We start from the raw sequence: 25011 nt of genomic DNA, 5'->3' as shown, positions 1-25011 counted from the left end.
CCAGCCCGTCCGCCCTCCGGTCTGCCAAGGATGGGAGCGACAGAAGCCTCATCAGCATCTCAATTAAAGGTGAGCAGGGCAGAGGGAGGGTCGGAGGAGGAGTCTTGGTCTCGGAGCTCTCCCGGGAGGAGGGCTCTTGGGGGACAGGTAAACCAGGTACTTGCTGAAGACTTTCGGCCAGGGATTGATGGGAAAACTGACTAGCGCGTAAAGTAGGAATGGAAGACCAGTGAGGCTTAGAAAGCCGGAGCCGGGAGGAAGGATTCTACACACAAAGCCAGGGATGATGGCTGAGAATAGGTGAGGAAGCAAGCGCAGAGAAGGCAGGAAAGGGAGACAGACTGAGGACTCGGCAGGGAGCCCTCCCCAAAGGGACTCTCCTGTCAGGCAAGCTAGCCAGGGGGAAAGAAGCTTAAGTGGACTTCCGGAAACTAGGGTCTCTTCTGATTGGGGCTCCCTCAAGGTCATCCATCCCAGGTTGATCTCTGGAGGAAACCGAGAACGGGTCCCTCCAAAACGAGGAGCACCTTCTTGCCTTTTCCCCTCTGAACTCCTCACCCCACCTACCTGGCCCTGGCCAGGCCTGGGAGGGGCCCAGGTGAAGTAGGGGGCTGGGCCAGGTCCTAGGACATTCTGTTCTTTTTGACATCATTGGCTGATAGGCTAGGAATGTGTAATGTCCCCTGTTGTGGTCACAGGGTTACAGGAATGTGGGCACCAGAGGCAATGTGTGTGTGTGGGGGGGGGGCAGGCACATCTCTGTGGGCACAAACCAAGAGTCCAGGGCCAGGCAGGGATGGCAGACACTGGGAGAAAACAAGAGCTGTGTCCACGCTGTTATCTGGGGCAAGAAAGGTGAGCACACTGTCCTAGGAGTCACTTTATCAGGGCTGTGTTTTCCTCCCTCAACCCAAGCCAGCTGAGGGACAGAGAGAGAGACACACACGCAAGCATCAAGCAGTGACCACACAGGTTTATACACTTCAAAGGCTCAGACCCAAAAAGAAGGAGGTGCGAGGAGCTGCTGGAGAGCCAGTCCAGGCCCTGCACTGCTTGGGGTATCCTCACTTGAACCATGTAGAGGGCAACCACAAGTAGCCCAGTGTGCTCACTGGCTCTTCGTACCACATACCTTCTCTCCAACAGTAACAGGCAGAGGTGTTTGCTGTGCGCCCCCAGACCTGTACACACAAACCTTACGTAGCCAGAGAGGCTCAGGGAAAGAAACAGGCCTGCATAACAAGTAGCTGAAATGTAGCAAGATAAGGATTCTGGAGGCAGAGGTGAAGAGCCAAGTGCCCTGGGAACCTGGGGGAGGCAGGAGAGAGGACGCATTTCAAGTGACACCCCGGAGCCTAGCACTGCAGCTGAGTCTTGAAGAACAAGGCGTTTGCTCAAGGTAGTGCCTCATCTCATTTTTAATGAGATTATGTATTATTATTTATTATGCATACAGTGTTTTACATGCATGTACACCTGCACGACAGAAGGTCTCGTTACAGGTGGTCGTGAGCCACCATGTGGTTGCTGGGAATTGAACTCAGGACATTTGGAAGAGCAGCCAGCGCTCTTAACCTCTGAGCTGTCTCTCCAGCCCACCTCATCTCATTCTTAAACCGAGAGCCTGTCAATCAGGGCTCCACTTGCTAGCGAAGCTGTATCACAGCCGCCGTGACACGCATTCATGAAACCTCCCGTAAGAGAGGGAGGCTGGCCCTTTAAAACAAAAGGCAATCTTCTGACATCAGAAAGCAAAATAGCAGCAGTTATAAACAGAAATCAAAAATCCTCTCCTCTGAGGCTGCTTTTTGCCATTTACCTTCTGAGACGGACCAGCCGTAGACTCCCAGGAAGGGCTTGGTCGGTCCCACACAAAGCCCAAGGATTCGTTGCTGTCTCCTTGGCTGTGTGACTCTGAACTGTTCCTACCTCTCTGTGTCACCAGATGCCCCTAGGAACCCCATTCCCTCTTAGACTAGTGAGTCCTTAGACTATTGAGTGTCCAACAGGCAGGATGCCAGGTTCCCCTGACTGTTTGGTCTGTGAGGTTCTGAGAAGCTGGCTCCTCCCTGCCTCTTCTGTTTGCTAGCTGGGCCTGAAATCCAAGTACTGGCTTAAGGCAGCATGACAAATAGTTTTCACCTCAAGGACTCTGTGAGAATTGCCTAGCCTAAAGAGTATGGTGACTCTGGCGTGTCCTGACAGAGTACAAGAGAGTGGCTTGGCTTGGAGACCACAGTACTAGAGATCTGGAATAGGCTAGAGCAAGCCTGTTGTGAGAGACGTCAGAGGCCTGTACTTTGCTCAGAGCCCCATTTGAAATATTACACACACACACACACATGCAAACACATACACACATATTCATGCAAATATATATACGTGCACACACACTTTTGTCCCCAAACCAGGGCATTCTTCTGTAGCCCCAGGCTGGCCTGGAACTCACAGTAGTGCTCCTGCCTCAGCTCTCCACATGCTGGGACTGTGCATCCATTTTTGTCATAGTATAGTTCCCCAGAAATGCAGAAATACATAAAACAATAAGAGCTTCCTGGGGCTCCATTTCTTTCTCTCCTCCCACCTAAAGGGACCCACTGGGATTGTCTATCATCTGTCTCTTTGTGGGTGTCTTTTAGACTTACATGTTTTGGTGTGCTGTACGTTGAAACAGGCCTTCAATGTATAACTCACCTTAAACTTGCTTTGCCTTGAATTTATGATCCTCTCCTGCTATCAACTCCCTAACTATTACTATTACAGATATGTGCCACATGCCAGTTTACATGCGTTTCAAAAAGTTTAAAAGAAAATCATAAGTGGGAGGGACCACATCTTAGGTATTACTCTATGACTTCCATCTTTATTTTTAAACTGTTTGTCTTTGAAAGGCATTCCTATGTGGGGCATAGTGGTACATCCTTCGATGCCAGCACTTGAGAGTCAGATGGATCTCTATGAGTTCAAGGCCAGCCTGGTCCACATGGTGAGTGCTAGGACAGCCAGAGCTACACAGTGAGACGCTGTCTCTAAATAAATAAATAAATAAGTACAGAAGGAAGGAAAAACAGATGGACAAAGAATGAAGGAGCAGGAAGTGGTGTGTAAGGCTTAGCCTCCTGCTCAGTACATAGGGGAGCTAAGGCGCGAGGACAAAGTAACTTCCTCAGGGTTACCCAGGGGTTGGGGTGAGCTGTTTTCAAGTCTGATGCTGCTTTCCTGACTGGTAGTCTTGTATGGCATGTCAGGGGCCTTTTGTTGTTGTTGTTGTTAATCTTGTCTGAGAAAGACCCACTTCCTAGGGCTTCACACTGCCTCCCCCAGAGCTCCAAAGCCATCCTTTAAATAAGAGGCTGTTTTCCCTGCCCTATACCAGCCACTTACCAACCCTTAGTATGGCCACAATGGATTCACAGGTCTTCCTGACTCTTCATTCCAGAGAGAGCTGACTGGCAGAAATTCCTTTTTCCTCCACACTCCTAAGGAAAGCAAGCCCACCTCAACACCTCCTGACCTTTCTGTTAATGAACTGGCCCGCTTATGCACCTGTGCTCATGTGCATATGCCTACATGTGTGTGGATCATACCATAAGTTGTCCCAGGACAAGCATCAGGCTCACTTATCTTGGTGACTTCAGTGACCAGTGGCTACTATTTCTGCTTTGTTTTGTTTGAGACACTGACTCTGTGACCCTGGCTGCTTTCAAATCCCCAGTCCTCCTACCCCATTGTCCAAGTGCTGAAGTTACAGATGTATACTGCTGTGCCCAACTTATGGGTCACTACTTGATGGCCCACTCTGCAGACAACAGAATTTCACATCTTGGCTAGGACCCAAGGTTGGTTTTTGACAGAGAGAGTATACACTGGGAAACCATCAAACATCTGGGACTTCCTCAGATAGCACACTGATTTGCGGTCTGTTCATCGAAATTTCCTTCACTTTTTTCTTTTCAGCCTTCTTTTATGCTTTTTAGGGCAAAAATGAGTCACCCAATTAACTGTCCCCCTTTACTCTTACACTTAGCACTAACTACAGAGCTGCCTATTGTGGCAAATATAATCGTCCTTTTATCTTCCTTTATGTAATATAAATCTAGCATGACGGACCAGAGGATTTCTCTCTGCCATCTTCAGTTTAGTGTCCTGGAAAGATGCTTAGATATTCCCCATTCGAGATGTACTCCTTTGGTTAGTACAGGGCTTAACAAGTTCAGCATTGCTGGCATTCCCAGCCAGGCAACTCCTTGTTGTCTGGGCTTGCCTTGCACTGCGGGTCATAGCAACATCCCTGGCCTTTGTGCACTAGGTGATAATGGGAATTCTAAGCAGTTGCAACCTAAAATGTCTTAGGATATTTCCAAATGTCTTCTAAGGAGCAAGGTTACCAAGATTGAGAGTAACTGGGAAAGGCTTTGGTTCCACTGACATTCCAAACACTCTGGAGAGGGCTACCTCTCATCTGCTATGTCCATTTCTCAGTACATGCCAGTTCCTGGGCTGGCCAAGGGCATCAGTTGGCTAAGAGAAAGGTAAGGAGTATTTAGAGGGACCCACTGACACCAATTCTCTTTGGGGATTACTCATCGGCTGTGGGGAGAAGGGCATTTCAGCAATCCCCTATGAAGGAGGCCTGGGAGAGGAGCCCTTTACACCTTTCGGGAGTCTGTGGGGGCATTTAGTCCTGCTCTGGTATTGCCCAGTAAACACGGATAAACGTTTCCAGAAAGCACAAGAGGTAAAGACAATGATGCTCACACTAAGAATTTGAAGATTTCTCCTCCCCGAGTTCCGACCCTCCAGAAGAAGGTTGGAGAGGCATCCAAATACCCATTTTGCATTGAGCTGTCTGTCTGCAGTCCCTATAGGTTGCTAGGAGTCTTCCCATCTTTCTGAGTTCTGACTCAGAAGGTGTCCACACTCACATACGTACTATATAAACATACAGATAAACAAGTAAAAAAAAAAATTAAGTGAGAATCTACTAGTCTACCTATGAAACCTTAAAAACACATACTGTCAGACAGTGGTGGCACATGCTTTTAATCCCAGCACTTAGGAGGCAGAGGCAGGTAGATCGCTGGTCTACAGAGCAAGTTCCAGGACAGCCAGGGCTGTCAGGAAAAGAAAAAAAGAAAAAAGATACATATACTATATGAAGAAAGAAGACTGGCCACAAGTTAAAGCTAGGTAATAACAACATGGCAGATCCCAATATTACTTTCTCTCTTTTTGGGTCCCAATACTTCTTTCTTTCTTTTTTTTTTTTTTTTTTTTTTTTTTTTTTTTTTAGATAGTACACGTGACCTCTCTCTAATAAAACATAAAAAGAAGAAATAGTGACAACTGTGTAAAACTGCTACCCACCTGTCCTTTATGCTCTTAAGAGATGCAAGTGAGTCTAGGCCTTGCCCCAACTCCCTGGGCCTAGAAGGAAGAGAAGCCAGAGTGGGTCTGCTATAAGGGATCTCCTTCCTTGCCAGGTGGCCTTGGCCTTGGCTTGCTGATGTATAGACAGTCTCCAGCATCGAACCCGATGACCTACATCCAGTGAGGGGACAGCACAGAGTGACATATCAAACTCCCAAGGCAGGACCTGAGTCTTTTCTAAAACTCACTCCTGCGCCAGCCTTTCACATCTCCACTGAAAGCCTGTCTGGATATCCTATCCACCACGGAGAAGGCCCATTCTCAGGTGAGCCTTGCAAAAGAAGACATCCCCTTGTCCCAGAGGAGACTCCCCTGAGTAACAAGGAAGGCAGGCAGATTGCTGACATGGGCTGAGATCTGGAGTGCAGGTAGACTCTGCCAGAATGGCTAAGCTATGTGGACCACCTTCACTTATTCCATGTATGTACCTGGCCTGTCGCATAGGCCAGATCATGGTAAACTCTGTGAGCCCAGTCTTAATATCCAAACCAGGCCAGCTCACAGCCTAGTTGGGAGCAGACAGGCAGCACAAGGCAGGCTTTGGTCTTCCTTGGGGGCTCCAAGGCTTCCTGGAGGCATGGACTAAAATTTGGAGATGGGGTTGGGAGGTGGCAATCAGCTCTGGGCTATTAACGTCGGGAAGAAAAGGGCCAACAGGCTGAAGGACCCGGCACCCTGAGCAGGTCTTCTCCAGAAGGTAAAGTGGCTGGCCTCTTGGGTCCCCCTGTTTAAAGAGAGGCACAGGCTTTTGGGTACACGCGCTGGAACTGGGCTACCCAGCCCCAGCCCAGAGGTCCCCACTCATCAGGACCTGGGTTTCCCTATCTTCCCCCTTTGAGAGAAGTTCCCAGAGGTCAGGAGGACAGGTTCAAGGCCAGCTGCACTCTCGCCAATGTCTTGTGTGCCCACTAGTGTGTGGTGTGGGTGGACCAGCAGGGCGGAGGCCTGGTAGCTTGTTACTGTGGTTGTTTTTCTTTACAAAGTCACAGAGTGGGGGCAGGCCACAGTCTCTGCCAAGTGATGTGACTGGCCAGCCGCTGCATAAGCTAGCCATCTCTGAGTGTCTCGGTCGGGTTCACTGTCATTCCCTGGTGGCTCCGCATTGCAGATCTGCCTGCTCTGCCTCAACATCTCTGTGTTGCCAGGTCAGCTGTGCCCCAGGCTCTTGAAGGGCAGCCTGAATGAGGGTTAGCCACTGGCTCTGCGCCCCCCTTTCCGCCAGCCCAGCGGGTGTTCTTGATCTGCAGCCCCTGTAAGGGGCCAGGCTTCCAAAGAAAGGTGGAGGCCGGTTCCGGGCCTGCAGCTCTCACGTGCTTTCCCGGCCAACCCCCACTCCCGCCCTGCGTCGAGCAAGGCGGCCAAGCCTGTTCCTCTTCCCCCGTCGCGATTGCGACAGGCCTGCCTCTGCTCCCAGAGCTCCCTGCCCCCGCCCCTGGCCGGCTCTCTCCACTCCCACTTCCTGAGCCCGGCGCTGGAGCCCTGGAGGCCAGGCCCGGCCGCTCCCGGCCCCCGGGGGGCACGTCGGCCCCAGCCGAGAGGCTTGGGAAGTCGTGGCCAACGCTGCTCAGGACGTCCGGGCTTCCCACCTTCCTCCCAGGCCTCCACCCGATCTGGTCAGCCGACCCGAAAGGCCGCCATGCGTCTGCCTGGGGCCTTCTCTCCCTGCGGCCTGGTCTGGGGGCCACTCCTGCTGGGACTCTGCGGGCTCCTGGTGGCATCTCAGCCCCAGCTGGTGAGGGAGGGTTTTGGGTGGGATGGGCCAAGTGGGAAAGAGGGCCTGGGCAGGCTTCTACCTAGCCCTTCTGCCCCCCAGAGCTGACTGTTCATTCTTCTCTGTCTCTGCCTCCCCTGGAAGGTGCCCCCATATCGCATTGAAAACCAAACTTGCAGGGACCAGGACAAAGAATACTACGAGCCCGAACATCACGTCTGCTGCTCTCGCTGTCCCCCAGGTGAGAACAGTGGCCCTAGGAAGCCTAGGTGTTAGAGGTGGGTCAGAGTGACACCAACACTGGTAAAACTAAGCTAGTTGAGACCAACTGAGAAGCATTAGCCGTTGTCACACGGGCACTGATTTGAAGAGGTCGCAGCGGAGCCGTGAAGGCAGGATGGGGACAAAGAGGCTCCACAGCATGCAGCAAGCAGCAGAGACAGGGATAGACTCCTCGTCTCCTGATACCCTTTTTAACCCCACTTGCCTCACAGGCAAGTTTGTCTCTGCTGTATGCAGCCACAGCCAAGACACAGCTTGCCAGACTTGCCCCCCGAATTCCTACAATGAGCACTGGAACCATCTCTCCATCTGCCATCTGTGCCGCCCCTGTGACTCTGGTAAGTGGGGGGAGGGGTGTGTGCACCTGGATGACTGGTACTCCTGGGGACCCCAGCTCCTCCCTGACTCTACCCCCCCCCCTCTCTCTCTGCCAGTGCTGGGCTTTGAGGAGGTTTCCCCTTGCACCAGTGATCGCAAACCCGAGTGCCGCTGTAAGCCCGGGATGACCTGTGTTTATTCGGACAACGAGTGTGTGCACTGCGAACTTGTAGTCTGCCTGCCTGGCACGGAAGTTGAGGTCACAGGTCAGAGGTCACTGAGGACAGCCAGTGAAAGGTGGCTGGGAGGCTAGAACAAGGAGCATGGTACTGTGTCCGTGGTGACACTATCATTCCTTGCAAAGGGCTTTTGCAAGGAGTGGGGTGGGGTGGGGGGGGGGCCTGCAAGATGTGAGTTGGGAGAAGTGTGAGGAGCTCTGAAGGTGGCTCCTGTCAGCACTGGGGAAGCTTGGGTAAAATGGCAGGCTGCAAAGCCAAGCTTGCGGAAGGTAACAGCTATAGAACAGATTGGTTGACAAGGAAGAGGCATAAAGGAAGCCCACAGCTGGGCTCACACTTGTCCACTCACCCTGACTGGCCTTCCTTTTGCCAGATGAACTTACAGATACTGACACCAACTGTGTCCCCTGCAAGCCAGGACACTTCCAGAACACTTCCTCCCCCACAGCCCGCTGCCAACCCCATACCAGGTGAGAGTGCCCCTTCCCACCCCGCGTGTCCCCCCCCCCCCAACACACTCCAGGAAGCCCGAAGGTTGTCATCCGCCCCCCCCCCCCCAATCCTTGACTCCGTGTGTTCACCTGGCCAGTCCCCACCACCATGTTCCGGGAACTGGGCACCGAGGGAGCAGGAGGAAATCACAGTCCTGTTTCCTCCACAGATGTGAGACCCAGGGCCTGGTGGAGGCAGTTCCAGGCACCTCTGACTCTGACACCGTTTGTAAAAACCCGCCACAGCCAGGTAGGATGCTGGGCTGAGGGACATGAGTCAAGATCTGGGCAAATGCCTCAATCTCCCTCATCTAGAAAAACAGTGGAACCGTGCATCTTTCCTCCCGGGATTAGACAAAAAAAAAAAAAAAAAAAAAAAGAAAGAAAGAAAAGAAAAAAGAAAAGAAACACCCCTCTTCCAAAGAAGTTGGAAGGGGCAGGCATCCAAATCAGTGGTAGACTGCTTGCTTGGGATGCATAAGGCAAGGTTTAGATCCAAGTGCTACCAAAGGAAAAAACAAAACTTTGGAAAGCTAGCTGTGACGGCATACCCATGTAATCCCAGCACGTGGAAGGCTAAGGCAGGAGAATCAAGAGTTTGAGGCCAGCCTGAGCTACAGAGCAAGATTGCCTCAAAAAAGAGCCTGGAGATTAGAACATCTCTGGGCTATTTTCTTCCACACTTTGAAAATTATAAGCATCATTCCAGGAAACACTTGTACGCTGGGACTTTGTCATTACTTCTGGACACAGTTCCATCCTAGAGCTCATCAGAGGATTCACTTACTAATCGAATACCTCACCGTTCAGTTACACACTCCCGTGGGAGACACGCTCCCCGTTTGACTCTTTCTAGGTTTTCTTGCGTCTTGATTTCTGTCTTCCAGGAAACCCACTAGCTTCCCAGCCTGGTAGCTGACTGTAGGTTGCTTCTGATGACTGTAATCATTACTAATTGGCAGAATGTGGGAACAGGGTTGGATGGCCAGATATTTGTAATTATAGCTTCCAAGGATTGAGAACTACTCTGAGCCCCTCAGTGATCCCATGTCATTTGCTTAACGATTCTGTAAGGTGGAATTACTCATCCTCACCGATGGGAAGAGAAAACTGAGGTGTCAAATGATTAGCCTGAGATCACTGTATGTGTGTGTGTGTAAATCCTGTTATCAGTGTCTGGTCTTATTTGGGGCCCTGCTATCAGTGTCTGTACCTAAGTCTGTCTTACTTGGGGCCCACTTATAAGGTGCACATGCTATAGAGTTTTGATTTGCTGTTTCATTTTATTTTTGTAAATTCTTACCGGGAGTGATGGTGCATGCCTGTCGTCTTTGCATTTGGGGGGTGGAGGCAGGGCTGTAGGGGGCACTGTCTCTGAAAGTGGGAGGAGGGAGAGAGAGAATAAAAACGTAGCTAAAATTCACCCATTGAACTTAGAGCCCTTTTACTCTACTGTTTTGATATCTCTCCTCTCACATATTTCCTATGCATTTCTACTCATACCTTTTTTTTTTTTTTTAACTAAAAGTGTGATAGAAATGTTTTATCACTTGAATTTTTTTTGGGGGGGGGGAGAGGAAGGAGTTCTTCCCCAGCCCCTTCAGCATATCAAGAGTATTTCTCCATGCCCTCTCAGGAAGTCTCAGCACTGCATCACGTATCATTGGTTACGTCTGAGCTAGGATTTTGGTCAGTAGGTCTGTTAGCCTGGTTGTTGTAGAGATGACAAACTGATGCTCAAATAGGTGAGCTGACTTAAAAGACGGGCACACAGACGTCCAGACTCTGGTCCAGTTTCTCTCCGTGCCTTGCATGCTGTACTCCCTTAGGCCACAGCTGTGGGTGAACTAGTGTAGGTAAGGATGGGGAGCCAAAATGCCATCTCTCTGCCTCTCTCCTTCAGCCCTGACATGAGCACGAGCGTGAGCAACTTGCAGCAACTGACATTCTCAGGGGCACAGGGGGCAATCTCAGGCCTGGTGGCCCCTCTGTAAGGCAGCCAGGTCACAGAGACAGGGCTCTCCCATTAGGACCCAAACATCACCGCCACCCGCCTTTCACCTACTTCTGGCCTTGAAAACCAGATGCTCCAGCATCCCTCACCCACTGACTTCGAGGTTTAGGCCCCACCACTCAGGACAGAGTCTCTCGTGTGGTCCAAAGCTCTTTCCAAGGCTGGCCCCAGCCCCTGGTCCACAGCCCGAGGGCAATGCTCCAAAAGAGGGAAAAGGCTGTCTGAATTCTGGGAGAAGCCCCCTCCTCCTCCTGCCCCATCTTTTGGTGTCATCACTCTCTTCTATTGTCCTGGCAGGAACAATGCTGCTGCTGGCCGTCCTGCTACCGCTGGTCTTCTTTCTGCTTTTCACCACTATCCTGGCCTGCACTTGGATGAGGCACCCCTCTCTCTGCAGAAAGCTGGGTAGGAAGGAACCCCTGTCCCCTATCCACACGTGGAGGTGGTGATGGAGGGGAGGGCTATTGAAGGAAAAACCCTCATGCAAAAGACTCTCAGGGTGCTGGATGCCATCCTCTCCTACCCAACAATCATTCTGACGCTAGGGATAAGGGTAACAATACCATTGACCTCTGGGACACTAGGGTTGGCAGCAGCACATGGCGGGGCGGGGGCGGGGTGGAGGAGGGGGTGTAGAAGGTGGGATGTTGGGAATGGGAGGCCTCTCAACCCATTTTGTTCTTTGTTTCAGGTACTCTGCTCAAGAAGCATCCGGAGGTAAAGGAAGAAGCCAGCTAGGAGGGGCGGGGCTGCAAGGTCAAGGAAGGCAGACTTTAGCCTCCGCCATTCATTCCGCCCAGTTGTTTGCTAAGTGTGCCGCCATTCCAAGGCACCTGACGTACAGCCCAGGAACCTGCCTCCCGTCCATCCTGGAGTCTGCACAGTAGTGGAACAAGAATACAGTGCAAAGTCCAGGGATATTAGAGCATTTAGCTGGCACGGACAAGACCTGGGCTCCATTGCCAGCGCCTCAGGGGGAAACAGCCACCACGGGTGGTGGCTCAATCCTGTAATTGCAGCGCTTGGGAGGCTGAGGCAGAAGGCTCACCATGAGTTTGTGGCTAGCCTGGGGCTATGTAGTGAAATTCAGGGCAGCCTGAGGTAGAGTAAGAGTCTGCCTCAAATAAAACAAAAACACCACACCAACAGTCATCCTATATACATTATATATACACATATGCATGCACACATATGTAAGATTGTGTGTGTGTGTGTGTGTGTGTGTGTGTGTATGTGTGTTTGTATCAGGTAGCAACCATCATAAAAGCGTGGTAGGCAGTGGGTGACAGCAGAAGATGGGGCTATGGTCTTTTAGGCAGAGTGCACAGGGAAGCCTTGGATAACGCTGAATACCTGAGTAGTTCACTGAAGAAATGAGGACGCTAACCTGGGAACTCTAGGAATTAGAGAAGCTTGGAGTGCAAAGGCCCTGAGGCAAGAAGCGAGGCAAGGAGCGAAGACAGGACGAGTTGCCAAAACACAAGGAAACTAAGGTGACTTCTAGGTCTCTCTGACGGGCGGATGGTTCTCTCTATACCTCTTCTACAGGGAGAAGAGTCTCCCCCTTGCCCCCCTCCAAGAACCAACCCACATTTCCCTGACCTGGCAGAGCCACTTCTACCCATGTCTGGAGACGTGTCCCCAGCCCCTGCTGGACCCCCGGTGACCCCAGTCTTGGAGGAAGTGGTGCTACAACAGCAGAGTCCCCTGGGCCAGGGCACGGAGCTGGAGGCTGAGCCTGGGGAACATGGACAGGTGGCCCACGGTGAGCTGGGCAGGCCATAGGGGGGAGGGAGGGAAGAAGAGAAGGTAAAAGGGAAGGAGGGAAGGAGGGCCAGCAGGGAGAAAGAACAAGGCCCAGGTGAAATAAAAAAGATCCAGAGTAGCAGGCTACCAAGAAGAGACTCGATACCCTATGAGCATATACAGGGGGAGGAGGTCCCCCTCATTCACAGTCATAGGGGAGGGGAGTAAGGGGAAAATGGGAGGGAGGGAGGAATGGGAGGATACAAGGGATGGGATAACAATTGAGATGTAATATGAATAAATTAATAAAAAATATTTTTAAAAAAGATCCAGAGGCAAGACAGAAGGGAAGAGTCAGAAAGGAGCAATGTGTCTTGGGAAAACTATAGCGAAGCTGGGGCTGGGGCGCACCTATAGTCCAGGCACTGGAAAAGGAAGCTTCGGGTTTCAGAGCCATCCCCCACTGCAGAGCCTGGGCTCTGTGAGACCTGACTCAGAGGAAAGAATAGCAAATGGGAGGCGGGACTGTGAGGAAAAGAGAAGAGGATTCAGGAAGCACCCCCTCAACTGAGCCTTCTCCCCAACAGGTGCAAATGGCATCCATGTGAGTGGAGGCTCTGTGACTGTCACTGGCAATATCTACATATACAACGGGCCAGTGCTGGGGGGTGCACGGGGTCCTGGAGACCCTCCAGTTCCCCCCGAGCCTCCATACCCGACTCCTGAAGAGGGAGCCCCCGGCCCTTCTGAGCTCTCTACACCCTACCAGGAGGATGGCAAAGCTTGGCATCTGGCTGAGACAGAGACACTAGGGTGCCACGCCCTCTGACAGAGCCAAGGAACCTATTCGCCACCCATGTCTGATGGCATCTGGGAAAGGCAAGGAGGAGAGAGGGTCCAGCACCTTCTTCCTGAGGCTGCTCCCCACCAGAACTCACAGGGTCTGGGCAGGATCTGAGAAGCAGAGCCCTAAGGGACGGACTGGACTTGGCCTCAGACACCTCTTCAGAGCAGAATTGGACACTAGCAGGGCGGTGCCCACCCAGGACTCCTACTACTGCCTAAGCAAGCCTGAGGCCTTGTTGCAGACCCACCAGCTCCCAGAGGCCTCCACCCCTTCAGCCTCAGACACAGGCAAGGCTTGTAACCCCACCAAGCCTCTCTGCATTCTAAACATGGCAAAGGAGGGAGCTGGGTCCCGGGGCCACTTGCAAGGACATCACAGGAACCTTGCAAGGCTTCACGGTGCTCATCCCCAGCCTTCAGAGGCCTTGACAGCCTCATACCACATGGACCAAGATAGACCCTGTGAAGATGAAACCACACGGGAGGAGTATCCCTCCCTTGCTCCTGGGGGAGAGGATAGTGAGACAGTGAGAATGGGGGTTGGGTAGTGTTACCAGGTATCGGGGGAGTTTGGGAACAGGAGAAAAATGGCAAGTGTATTTATAAACTGTAACCACATGCAAATAAAGACAAGATTGAGGTCCTTTATCTTGGGTTTTGTATGGAAACATTAGACTGTCAGGTTAAAACCAAAGGCAAAGGTGAAAACTCAAACATGTAATCCCTCAAAGGCACTTCTGGGAGAAGCCCTAGGTTCGGTTCAGGTGGTGTCCATATTAAGCAGCCACGGCTGAGTGTGTGCAGGGAGGCACTCTGCACACCTACAATATGGACTGACTCGGCCCCCTCAGTGCCCATGAGGCAAGCGCTCTTGACAAACAAGAAAACAGGCATGGGTGGAGGAAGTTGTTTGTTCAAGCCAGTTAGCCCAGCATAAATGTCTCTTCTTCCACAGGCATTAAGTCCCTGGGCACAGCCAAACATCTGGCTGCCCTGCACAATGTGTTATTTTATCTTTACTATTATTACTATTTTTAAAATCTCTTTAAAATGTCTCTTGCCCCTTAGCTGGGCAGAAGTGGCACACACTTTTAATCCCAGCACTCACAAGGCAGAGGCAGGCAGATCTCTGAGATCGAAGCTAGCCTGGTTTACAGAGCCAGTTCCAGGACAGCCAGGGCTACACAGTGAAACTCCATCTTGGGGGGAAATGTCTCTTACCCTTTCGTTAGTGTCTGCTGCTCACACATGTATCCAGCGTACTGCCCAGCAGAGGCGACCAGTGCTTAAAGGATTGCTCAGGGCTGTGCTCGGGACTGCCTTCCATAAAAGGTAACAAGTGTGGCTGCAAGTGTCAGGAGCCCAGTGGCTGGCCTTCATCAAGACGGCATGGCAGGAAAACACATACCCCAGGAGTCTGCGGGGCCAGCTGAGTGGACGGGTCATTTAAGGTTGATTATGGAAATCAGGTCCAACTTCTTTCTGCACGAAGTAAGGAGTGGTGGGGTGCATCTCCACAAGGATAAATCTTCCTTCTCTTGTCATGCTTGAGCCAAATGACATGAATCCGTAATAATTAGTCCAATATGTTTAGATTAAAAAAAAAAAAACCTACTACATTGTGTTCAACAAAACGAGAAGAGAGAAACTCAAGGAAATGGTGTTGTGGGGCCATTAGGACGGCTCAACAGGGAAGGACACTGGATGCCAAGCCTGATGGTTGAGATTGCTCTGCAGAACCCACACGGTAAAAGTAAAGACCTGACTCCTGAAAGCTGTCCTCTCATACACACACTCACTCACACGTTCACACTCTCACACGCACGCTCACACATTCACACACACACATTCACATGCACACTCAACACTCACACACACACTCACACACACAAAGAAAGAAATGCTGTTCAGGCATAAGCCTGTTGACACTGTTCAAACAGAGGACTGCACCTGCCTGCACTGTGCTAGTCCCCAAACAAGCTCCTGCTGGTGTTTACCCTGAATATACAAACTAGGAAAAGCTGGCCCTCTTCCTGGTGCAGCCTCTTCCTGTCAGAAATGTAGCACATCCACATATTGGTGCTTTTCTGTTTGTGTCCAACAACAGCGCCTCCACGTTTTCTCGCCACTTCCTGTCAAGTTTACTCCTAGGTGTGCTTATCTTTATTAGGTGCTATAGAAACGAAGCCATTCGACTTATTTTTTGTTTATTTTGCCTTGTCTTGGTTTTTGTTTGTTTGTTTGTTTTTGTTTTGTTTTGTTTTGTTTTTAAGATAAGATTTCACTAGGTAGCCCTGGCCAGCCTGGAACTCCTATGCAGATCAAACTGGCCCCTTGAACTCACAGAGACCCACCTGCCTCTCTTCCAGAGCGCGGAGACTAGAGATGTGCAGCTCCAGCTGAGGACATGACATTTTAAAAACTCAACTACTCATTAATTCTTTTATCATCTATAATGGTTTCCAGCTAGTTCTTAAGATTATCACCTCTAAGTAATAAGAAATTTTATCTATGCCTTTTAAGTTGTTTTTAAAGATACAGTCTCAGGGGACTGGATAGATGGCTCAGAGGTTAAGAGCACTGTCTGCTCTTCCAAAGGTCCTGAGTTCTGAGTTCAATTCCCAGCAGCCACATAATGGCTCACAACCATCTATAGTGAGACCTGGTGGCCTCTTCTGTATAAATAATAAATAAATATTTAAAAAAATAAGCTAGCGTCTTGTACAACATATTCCAGGCCTCAGTATGTAGAGAAAGGTGACCCTGAATGCTCCAGCTTCCAGCTTCTGCCTCCCACATGCTAGGATTACGGGTGTACACCTGGCTTCTCCTGTTGAGTTTTATAGTCTTCTAGTAGCCTTACTATCTAAAAGTATTGTCTGGGACTTCCAAAAGAATGTAAAATGGCAATATACACTTCTATTTTGGTCTTTTGGCATGTTCTCTTTTAAAACTTTTAAAATTTACTCTGTTGGGAAGCATACAAAACAATGGGGTGTCAACTTAAAACAAGTTGCTGGGTACAATGACTAAGACCAGTATTTCCAGCATAGAGGAGCACCTCAAGTTCAAGGCCAGCCTGGGCTACATAGTGAGTTTCAAGCCATCAAGGGCTATAAAAATCTTGTGATATAAATAAACAAACAAATAAATAAATAAATAAATACTCACTACAACAATGTTCTGGTTGGTTTTTATCAAAATGACACAAACCTAGACAAACCGGGGAAGAGGAAACCTAATTGAGAACACGCCTCCATAAGACTGGCCTGTAGGCAACTCTGTGTAGTATTTTCTTAACTAGTAATTGATGTAAGAGGGCCCAGCCTACTATGGGGCAGTGCCACCCTTGGGCAGGTGGTCCTGGGGGGGTGGTATAAGAAAGCAGGCTGAGGAAGCCATGGAAGCAAGCCAGTAAAGGAGCACCCCCTCCACGGCCTGTGTTTCAGGTCCTGCCTTCAGCTTCCTGCCCTGGCTTCCCCCCCGGGGATGGATGGATGGATGAGCTGCAGGCTAAAATAAAACTTTTCTTCTCCGAGTTGTTTTTAGACATGATGTCTCATCAAAGCTACAGAATCTTACCTGGGACAAATAACACCGGAAAATAACAACAACGAAAACCAAAAGCAACAAGCAAACAAAAAGCATGCACTTTGGGGCTACCTAGAGACACCTCAGCTGTTAAGGACATTTGCTACTCTCACAGCTACGTCAGTCAGCTCACAACCACCTGTAACTCTCGCTCTAGTGGATTGGAGGCCTTGTTTTGGCTTCCATGAATACTGCATGCACACAGCTCACACACAGACAAGCAAGCATGCAAGCATACACATAAATAAAAATAATCTTTAAAAATCAAAAGCACACACATGACATCAAACCCTGCCTGTGACTGCTCCATCCCACTATCATCCCTTGCATTTAACGTTTTCTTGTCTGATGAGAATTTAAGTAGGTGTATTTATTTATTCATCTTCCTACACTAAGGAAGCATCCATGTCTTGCCATTTCGTTGGAGTCAGATGGACAGCGACTGAGGAGGTGTAAGTTGAGGCTGGGCAGAGCTCCTCCACCACAAAAAGAAGGTGAAAGCAGACCCCCTGGGTTCAGGCGCTTCGCAGTGAGTCAACAGGATGTGTTGATGGGCTGGCAGCCCAGCTCTGTGGACTTGGCCTGGTGGTTTGTTAAACTAATCTGAGCCACTTTCAAAGTTCACATTTGGAAAGCATTAAAAAAAGTATTTTTGGTTGTTTTTTTTTTTTTTTTTTTTTTTAGTGTAACAGTCATTTTAAGATAAAACAGCAAACAAAACAAACTTGGCTGAGAACTTCCTGGTGTCTGTGTAATAATTACAGAGAGATAAGCACTGAAAAGCATGGAACCGGAGTCGGGTCTAGGCTGGGAGGTCAGGAAATGCCTCCTAGCGGAAGTTGTCATGGACCTGAAGAATAACGGAGGAGAGTTAGCTACCCCAGGGCAGTCCTGTGACAGAAGGAACAATATGGCTGCAGCTAGAGAGCCTGGTTCCAGGGAGCTGAAGCAGGAAACAGGCTGCTCAGACTTACAGACGGTAATAAGAATCTGGAGCCTTACCCTGAAAGCAGTAAGAAGCCACTAACCCTTTTTCCCATCGTAGTAAGATGTATAAAGTGCACCAATGGTCGAGTTAGAGACTGAACGGCTGGCGACAACTGAAGGGACTTGCCAGCCTGAGCATGGCGAATGTGGCTCTCCGGCAGGCTTGTCCTTCTCCCCCATTCCTTCTAATTGCATTCCTGAAGCTAGCCCCCAAGATCAGTTCCTCCTCCTGAGGCTGCCTTCCAAGGTCCTACCATGCTGTCAAAGTATTGAAGTGGAGGTATCAAAAACCCCCTTTGGCTTTCTTCATTAACACGCCCAATTAAACACCTCATCCTAACATGGAGTTTTCCATTTTACCTTTATAAAGCACCACTTGCCTGTCTCCTTTCTATTCAGAGGCAGTCCTTTGTCCCACCGCACCACTCCCAATGCTACCTGTGACAAATACCCCTTCGCCCTTACCCTCCTTCACTTCCCCTTCTCCTTTGTGCCCTCCCCCACTTCTCTCTCTCTCTCTCTCTCTCTCTCTCTCTCTCTCTCTCTCTCTCTCTCTTGTGTTGAGAAAGGGTCACTCAGGAGCTCATAGAGAGCCACCTGCCTCGGCCTGTGTGCTGGGACTAAAGGCATACACTTCCACAGGGTCCTGTCTTTGTCTCTTATTCCCTACCCTTTGTCCCTCTGGGAAAAATAAATCTCCTTTGTTCTGAGAACTTGGTCTTGGGGCCCTGAGCTGATATGTCTCCCTTTCAACAATCAGAGAGTTAAATCATTTGCCACTGTATGCTCTTAGCTGCTGAGCCACTTCTCCAGCCCCTCACAAAATACAAAATATTAATGTAAAAAATCATAAAGACTGTTGCAAGGCTACACTTGTGTAGGTAATCTAGAAGGTATGATTTCATGCCCTTGTCACTCAATAATTCTTGAATATTTTTAAAATTTTTATTATTTTTAATGATGTGTAGGTGTATATGGATATATGCATGCATGTACAGGAGGTCCCACTTAGGCCAGAGGCAACAGATAGGTCTCCTGGAGCTGGAGCTACAGGTTGTAAGCTGCCTGACATGGGTCTGAGAACAAAACTTGGGTTCTCTGGAAAAGAGCAAGTGCTCTTAACTGGCCAGATGTCTCTCCAGCACCATCGCTCAATAATTCTCATCACTGGAATCCCAGTTTATATTCTAGGAAACACAATATCTGGGATTTTTGGTATCCCACAGAGACACCCAATTTTTCTCCTCATCTGGTACTGAGGATGGAATTCAGGTTGCATGCTAAACAAATAGTCTACCACCAAGTTATAGCTCTAGCACCATAGAGATTTTTTAAAAATTTAATACTGAGTGTCATTAAACTACCCAGACTAGTTTCAAATTTGTGATCCTCCTGCCTCAGCCTCCGGAGTAGCTGGAATTCAATGTGTGCCACCACTTCAAGCTTTTAAAAATTATTATTTATTTATTATTATTTGTGTGCATGGTGTCCAATATGGTTAGACAACTTTGTGGAGTTGGTTCTCTCCAGGGACGGGGCTCCAGTTGGCAGGCACGAGGCTTATACAGCAAGTACCTGTTGAGCCATCTTGTTGGATCTTTATTTTTTATTTTTCACTACTTTAAAATGTATTTATTAAGGGACCAGGGAGATAGTTTAGTGGGTAAAGGCGCTTACCGCCAAGACTGATGACATGAGTTTGTTTGCGCCTTAGAACTCATATTATGTATAGAGAGAGCCAGCTTCTATAGATTACCTTCTTACCATCACATGCGTGCGCACACACACATACACACACACACACACAACTTCTATAGGTTACCCTCTTACCACCACATGAACACACACACACACACACACCTTCTACAGGTTACTCTCTTACTGCCACATGCACACACACACACACACACACACACACACACACACACACACACACACACCAAACAAACATGTACTGTGATGTGTGGACTAAACAGAACCTTGTGCATGAGAGAAAGCAATCTGAGATACTCCCAGTCCCCACCCCCCAACACTGTTAAAAAAACTATTTGATTTCTATCTCATTAGCAATAAAATCATACAATATTAGTTTTATTTGTCTGTTTGTTCAAATTTATTTTTTTTTTGTTTTTTGTTTTTCCAAGAAAAGGTTTCTCTGTGTAGACCTGGCTATCCAGGACTCACTTTGTAGACCAGGCTGGCCTGGAGCTCACAGCAATCTACCTGCCTCTGCCTCCCAGAGTGCTGGGATTACAGGCGTGCTCTACCGAGCCTGGCTTTATTTTTATTTTTTTAGACAGGACCTACGATTCAGATTTGTGGCCACCCTTTTGCCTTCTAAATGCTGGAACTATAGGTTTGTGTGTATCACTGTGGTGTGTGTGTGTGTGTGTGTGTGTGTGTGTGTGTGTGTGTGTGTATTATTGAGATTACACATAGGCCTCAAACATACTAGGCAAACTATCACTGAACTACACTGAAGTGAAGTCATACTTTATGACCCTTTATGGGTTTGTTTGTTTATTTACTTATTTGTGGGAATGTTTATTTTGTGACAAGGTTTTTCCTAGGGAGACAGACCATACACAGGTCTACTCACCCCAGACAGGGAGCCCAACACAGACAAAAGAATAGATACCACTGCTGTAACCTGTTTAAACTCTATAGCCCCTCCATGAGACCTACTTTAGTTCCTAACATAACTGTGGCTCCTCTGTTGACACCTGCTGTCACTTTTAGTATATCAGAAGCCATTTTGTCTCTAAATCGCCATTTTGTCTCTAAATCTCCATTTTGGTTGAGTAAGATCAGGTTTATGGGAAGCTGAAGCTATCGCCCTCACTAAGATGGCGCCTGGCAACCTGCCAGGCAGGATAACTTGCAATTCTGCTCCTGGTAAACAAGTCCTTATTTGGGTTGTGGGCCGTGCTTTGCTCTGACGTATGCATCCCGCCTTGTCGGGAACCAATTGGAGCTACCAACGTAAGGGCTGCTGATTGGTTGAGGCAGAGGATATAAAGGGGCGCGGAGGTGTTGGGGGAGGAGAAGTGAGCGGGAGAAGAAGCTTGCTGAAAAGGTTCCTGAATAAACTGCCTGGAGAAGAACGCTCAGGTTGTGTCCTTATTTTCCGCTGGTCGGAAGGGACGCGACACAGGTTCTCAGGCTCTGCCTGCCTGGGAGCTTGAACAGCCTTTTGCTTACAACTCACTACTTGTTGAACATTCTGCTTGAATGAATGATGTATGTTCTACTTAAACAAACCCACAATACCCTGCTTTGTTCCCTTCTCCCAGAATGATGGGGAACTCAAAGGTCCCCAAGTCTATATGCCAGCCAATCAGCTCAAAATGCTTTGTCCAGCCACCTGGACGTTGTGCTCAGAACAAAATAGATTCTTCTTGTGTTCATCTAGTCAGAATGATGTAATGCTGCCCTCCTCTTGCTTCCCACGTGGTTACCTGGTTGTTACCTGGTTATGGATTTTCTTATAAAAAGCCTGCATTAGAAGCTCCCGAGTCCACTGTGTCCCTGGCCATGGTCAGTCTTGGGGTGTGGCATTCTAACAAACCATCAATATCTCACTAAGATTGGTGCTCGAGTGGTTTGTGGGGGCAATTGTTATAACAATCACCAAAGTACACGTTGGTGAGCCAATGATATTACTGGAGTTACTTACGGGAAAAAGGGGGTGTCTTAGGATTTTATTGCTGTGAAGAGACACCATGACCATAGCAACTCTTATAAAGAAAAATATTTAATTGGGTTCGGCTTACAGTTCAAAGGTTTAGTCCATTATCATGATGGCAGGAAGCATGGCAGCATGCGGGCGGACATGGTGCTGGAGAAGGAGCTGAGAGTTCTATATCTTGATCAGCAGGCAGCAGAAAGAGGCTGTGTGCCACCCTGGGCGTAGCTTAAGTAGAGGAAACCTCAAAGCCCACCCCTGCAAGCGACACACCTACTCCAACAAGGCCACAGATCCTAATAGTGCCACTCCCTATGGGACAAGTATATAAACACTCCTAGCTATTTCTATTGAAATCACCACAAAGGGGTTACTTACAGGAACAGAAATGACTCACTAAAGCCACCCCAGCATGGGTGACAGCTCAGAAAAGCTGGGAACCTGGAGCACATGGCACAGCCACAGTTGGTCTAAATCTCTTCTTGGCAGTTTGGCTTGTGTGAGAGCGACTTTCAGTAATATTTATTGTTTACTCGGGGAGGGATGGGGGCTAGTGAACTTGGTCAGTTTCAGGGACTTCCTGAATCTATTTTGAGTTGTTTATCTTCTAGTTTCTCGAGCTTCCCTGAAGGGCAGAATGTTTCAATCTCAAAGAAAAGTGCCACACAAGTGTGTCAAGGACACACATGTCATAGTACATATGTGGAGGTCATCCAACGGCTTATGAGAGTGAACGCTCTCCTTCCACCACAAGGATCTCTGGGATAAAAGCTAGGTCGTCAGGTTTGGCAGCATGCTCCTTAGCCTGCTGACCTAAACATGAATTCAACCTTTATTATGAATATTATTTAGACCTAAAGTGCTTCAAAATGTGAACAGATTTTTAAAGATTTGTTTTATACTTAGGAGTGTCTTACTTGCACGTATGTCTGTGCGCCATGTGCATGCTTGGTGCCCTCAGAAGCCAGAGAAGCCATTGGATCCTCTGGACCTGGAGTTACAGGTGCCTGTGAGCCACCATGTGGGTGCTGGGAGTCAAATCTGTGTCTTGACTAAGTAAGAGCAACAAGTGCTCTGAACTGTTGAGCCTTCTCTCCAGCCCCTACTATTGTTATTATTGCAATTTTACGGGTTTTTTGTTTGTTGGTTGGTTTTTTTGAGACAGTGGAATTTTTACTTGGAGGTTTGCTGAGGACAAACCCAGGGGCATATGTAAGTGAGGCAAGTTCTCTACCACAGAGCAACACTTTTAGCCTCCCTTGCGTATGTGTGTGTATAGGTATGTGTATATATACACATATATGTATATGTGTACATATGAATACATACGGTGTGTGTGTGTGTGTGTATGTGTGTGTGTGTGTGTGTGTGAGAGAGAGAGAGAGAGAGAGAGAGAGAGAGAGAGAGAGAGAGAGAAACACCTTGCTGTGTAGATCAAGCTGGCCTCAGACTCTTGACACTGTAGCTTCCACTTCCTTAGTGCTGGATGAAATGTGTGAACCACCAAACCCAGCTTCTTGTTCATCTTAGATGAGGCTAACCTTTGGACCCTGGCCAGAGAGCCAGATTAGAGGTTAAAAATTTTTTTTCTTCCCTTTTAGCAGGAATACAAAAAGAAAACATGCAGTGTAGCTCCATTCAAAAAGTTTTAAAAACCTAAACTATGCTACTTAGAGATACGTATGTATGTATGTAATGGGCTGATTATTACCACTCCCCAGGGAAGAGAGTCACCCAGGCTGTGGCTTCAGGAAGGAGGAAACTGGTTGTGTTCACAGAGGGGTGTGTGGATGACTTCTGAACCTTAAAGAACACTCTTTTCTTGTCTAGGTGGTAATTACATAGTGATTTCACTTTCCTGTTACTGAGTAAACTAAGCAATAACCCACACATTTAGGCTCTCCATTTTTATTTCTTTATTCTAGATATTTCTTACTATAGTAAAATGAAGGAAGACAGACTTGAACTAAGTAGAGAGAGATCTGAACTAGCCACTTCTGAGCATCTTGATGTGAACAGACTAGAGATGTACCTTCAGAGCCTTAGACATTTAGATCATAACAGTGGGAGCACCGCACCGTAGATAAGACCACCCACAGAATATGAGGGTGAAAAGAGAAAGGCCTGAGCCAAGACCATGTGGACTCCCATATCCCATATCCCATAGTCAGTCAGATGACAAACTAACAAATGATCCTGAGAAGGAAAAGCCAAAGATGGAGGAAGGAAAAAAAATATATTTGCAGAAGGGAGTGGTCAACCTTGCAAATTTAAATCTTAACAGCTCTGAATGGAAAGGTTTCCCAATGCAAGTGTTGAAGCTCTGAAGGTAAAGCTATTCTGGCAGCCAATACCCAAGGAGTACCACACAGCACACCAAACCTCACAGAGATTTATTTGTTGGGGAAGACACAAAATATTGTAATGGAAGTTTTGGTTTCTTTAAAAACTCAGTTATGGTATATAAACATGTTTTTTCTTTTAATCCCAAGTGTGGGATTTTAGTTTGGGCTTTAGTTTGTCCACAGCTGATAACTGCCTCGGGCAGGGCATGGTCTTCGCCAGCTGCAGTTTAGTTTAATTTTGAGAACTCTGGGGGATATAAATAGGAGAGCTCAGAGAGAAAGTGTGGAGGTTTGGAGAAGACAGACAGAGAGAAAAGGTGGTGGCTTGGAGGAGACAGACAGAGAGAGTGCTGCGAGAGGATGGTGGAGAGAGAGAGAGAGAGAGAGAGAGAGAGAGAGAGAGAGGCTTCAGTGAAGCCTAAACAGCCAAGAGAAGTAGAGAGGTCTACATCTCCTCTCTCAACTAACCTTCTTTCTCTCATACCTAGTGTTGGGGTGTCAGAAGGGATTGGGGTGAAGGGAGGTAGAGGCAGTAAAACCCCAAATAAATAAAGTTTAAAAACCAGTGCCAACAAGAGAATGGCTGACTCTGCTCTGGTGAGAAGCTCACTAGACAGCCTTATCCTAGGCCCTCTCTCCTCCCCTCCCAGTCCCACCCTCATGCTCCCTCCCTCCATTCCCCCCTTTCTTTCTTCTCAGAGAAGGGGAGCCCCCCCATAAGTACCAACACACCTGGCACCTAAACTCACAGTAGGACTAAGTGCATCCTTTCCCTCTGAGGCCAGACAAGAGAGCCCAGCTAGGGATCCAGAGGTAGGCAACAGAGTCAGAGACAGCCCCTGCTCCCATTGTTAGGGGACCCACATGATGACCGTGCTACATCTGCTACATGTGTGTAGGGGAGGGGTCTAGGTCCAGCCCACGCATGCTTTGTGGTTGGTGGTTTAGTCTCTGTGAGCCCCCATGGGCCCAGGTTAGTTGACTCTCTAGGTCTTCTTGTGGTGTCCTTGACCCTTCCAGCTCCCTCAGTTTTTTCTCCCAGTCTTCCACAAAACTCCCAGAGCTTGGCTTATTGTTTGGCTGTGGGTCTTACATCTGCTTCCATCAGCTGCTGCATGAAGACTCTCAGAAGGTGTTATGCCCACATTTTGAGAGACTCCCCAAACAGACCACCCAAGAGCTGAGTCCAAATGCAATGGCAAGGAAGTCTTTATTGCAGGTTCAAACCTGGGACATCCCCCCTCCCTTTGCACTGACACAGAAGATGCAGGGAAGTGGCCTCAATTGAGAGTTTTTTTTTCTTTTTTTTTTTTTATAGGTTTTAGA

The 25011-nt window shown here is 48.5% G+C and overlaps 1 protein-coding gene across 1 annotated transcript; it reads left to right on the top strand.

Annotated features, from left to right (window-relative positions):
• The first annotated feature begins 6870 nt into the window (after window positions 1–6870).
• On the top strand, window positions 6871–13733 carry Ltbr (lymphotoxin beta receptor). The gene is made up of 10 exons (XM_051155400.1): window positions 6871–7162; window positions 7286–7382; window positions 7636–7761; window positions 7858–8007; window positions 8354–8450; window positions 8642–8721; window positions 10783–10890; window positions 11177–11202; window positions 12034–12250; window positions 12819–13733. The coding sequence occupies exons 1-10, from the start codon at window positions 7067–7069 to the stop codon at window positions 13058–13060; spliced, it is 1239 nt and encodes a 412-aa protein (XP_051011357.1). The 5' UTR covers window positions 6871–7066; the 3' UTR covers window positions 13061–13733.
• Window positions 13734–25011: the final 11278 nt, after the last annotated feature.

This window comes from Acomys russatus, chromosome 13 (assembly GCF_903995435.1).
Source record: "Acomys russatus chromosome 13, mAcoRus1.1, whole genome shotgun sequence".
NCBI classification, from domain to species: Eukaryota; Metazoa; Chordata; class Mammalia; order Rodentia; family Muridae; genus Acomys; species Acomys russatus.
This window is presented reverse-complemented; position numbering and strand designations above follow the sequence as displayed.

Bases quoted from the DNA above. Each gene is read 5' to 3' on its own strand.
- Ltbr (XM_051155400.1), top strand. From the start codon at position 7,067: ATGCGTCTGCCTGGGGCCTTCTCTCCCTGCGGCCTGGTCTGGGGGCCA. The intron at 8,008-8,353 runs GTCAGAGGTCAC...TCCTTTTGCCAG, and splicing joins CACGGAAGTTGAGGTCACAG to ATGAACTTACAGATACTGAC. The intron at 12,251-12,818 runs GTGAGCTGGGCA...TCTCCCCAACAG, and splicing joins ACATGGACAGGTGGCCCACG to GTGCAAATGGCATCCATGTG.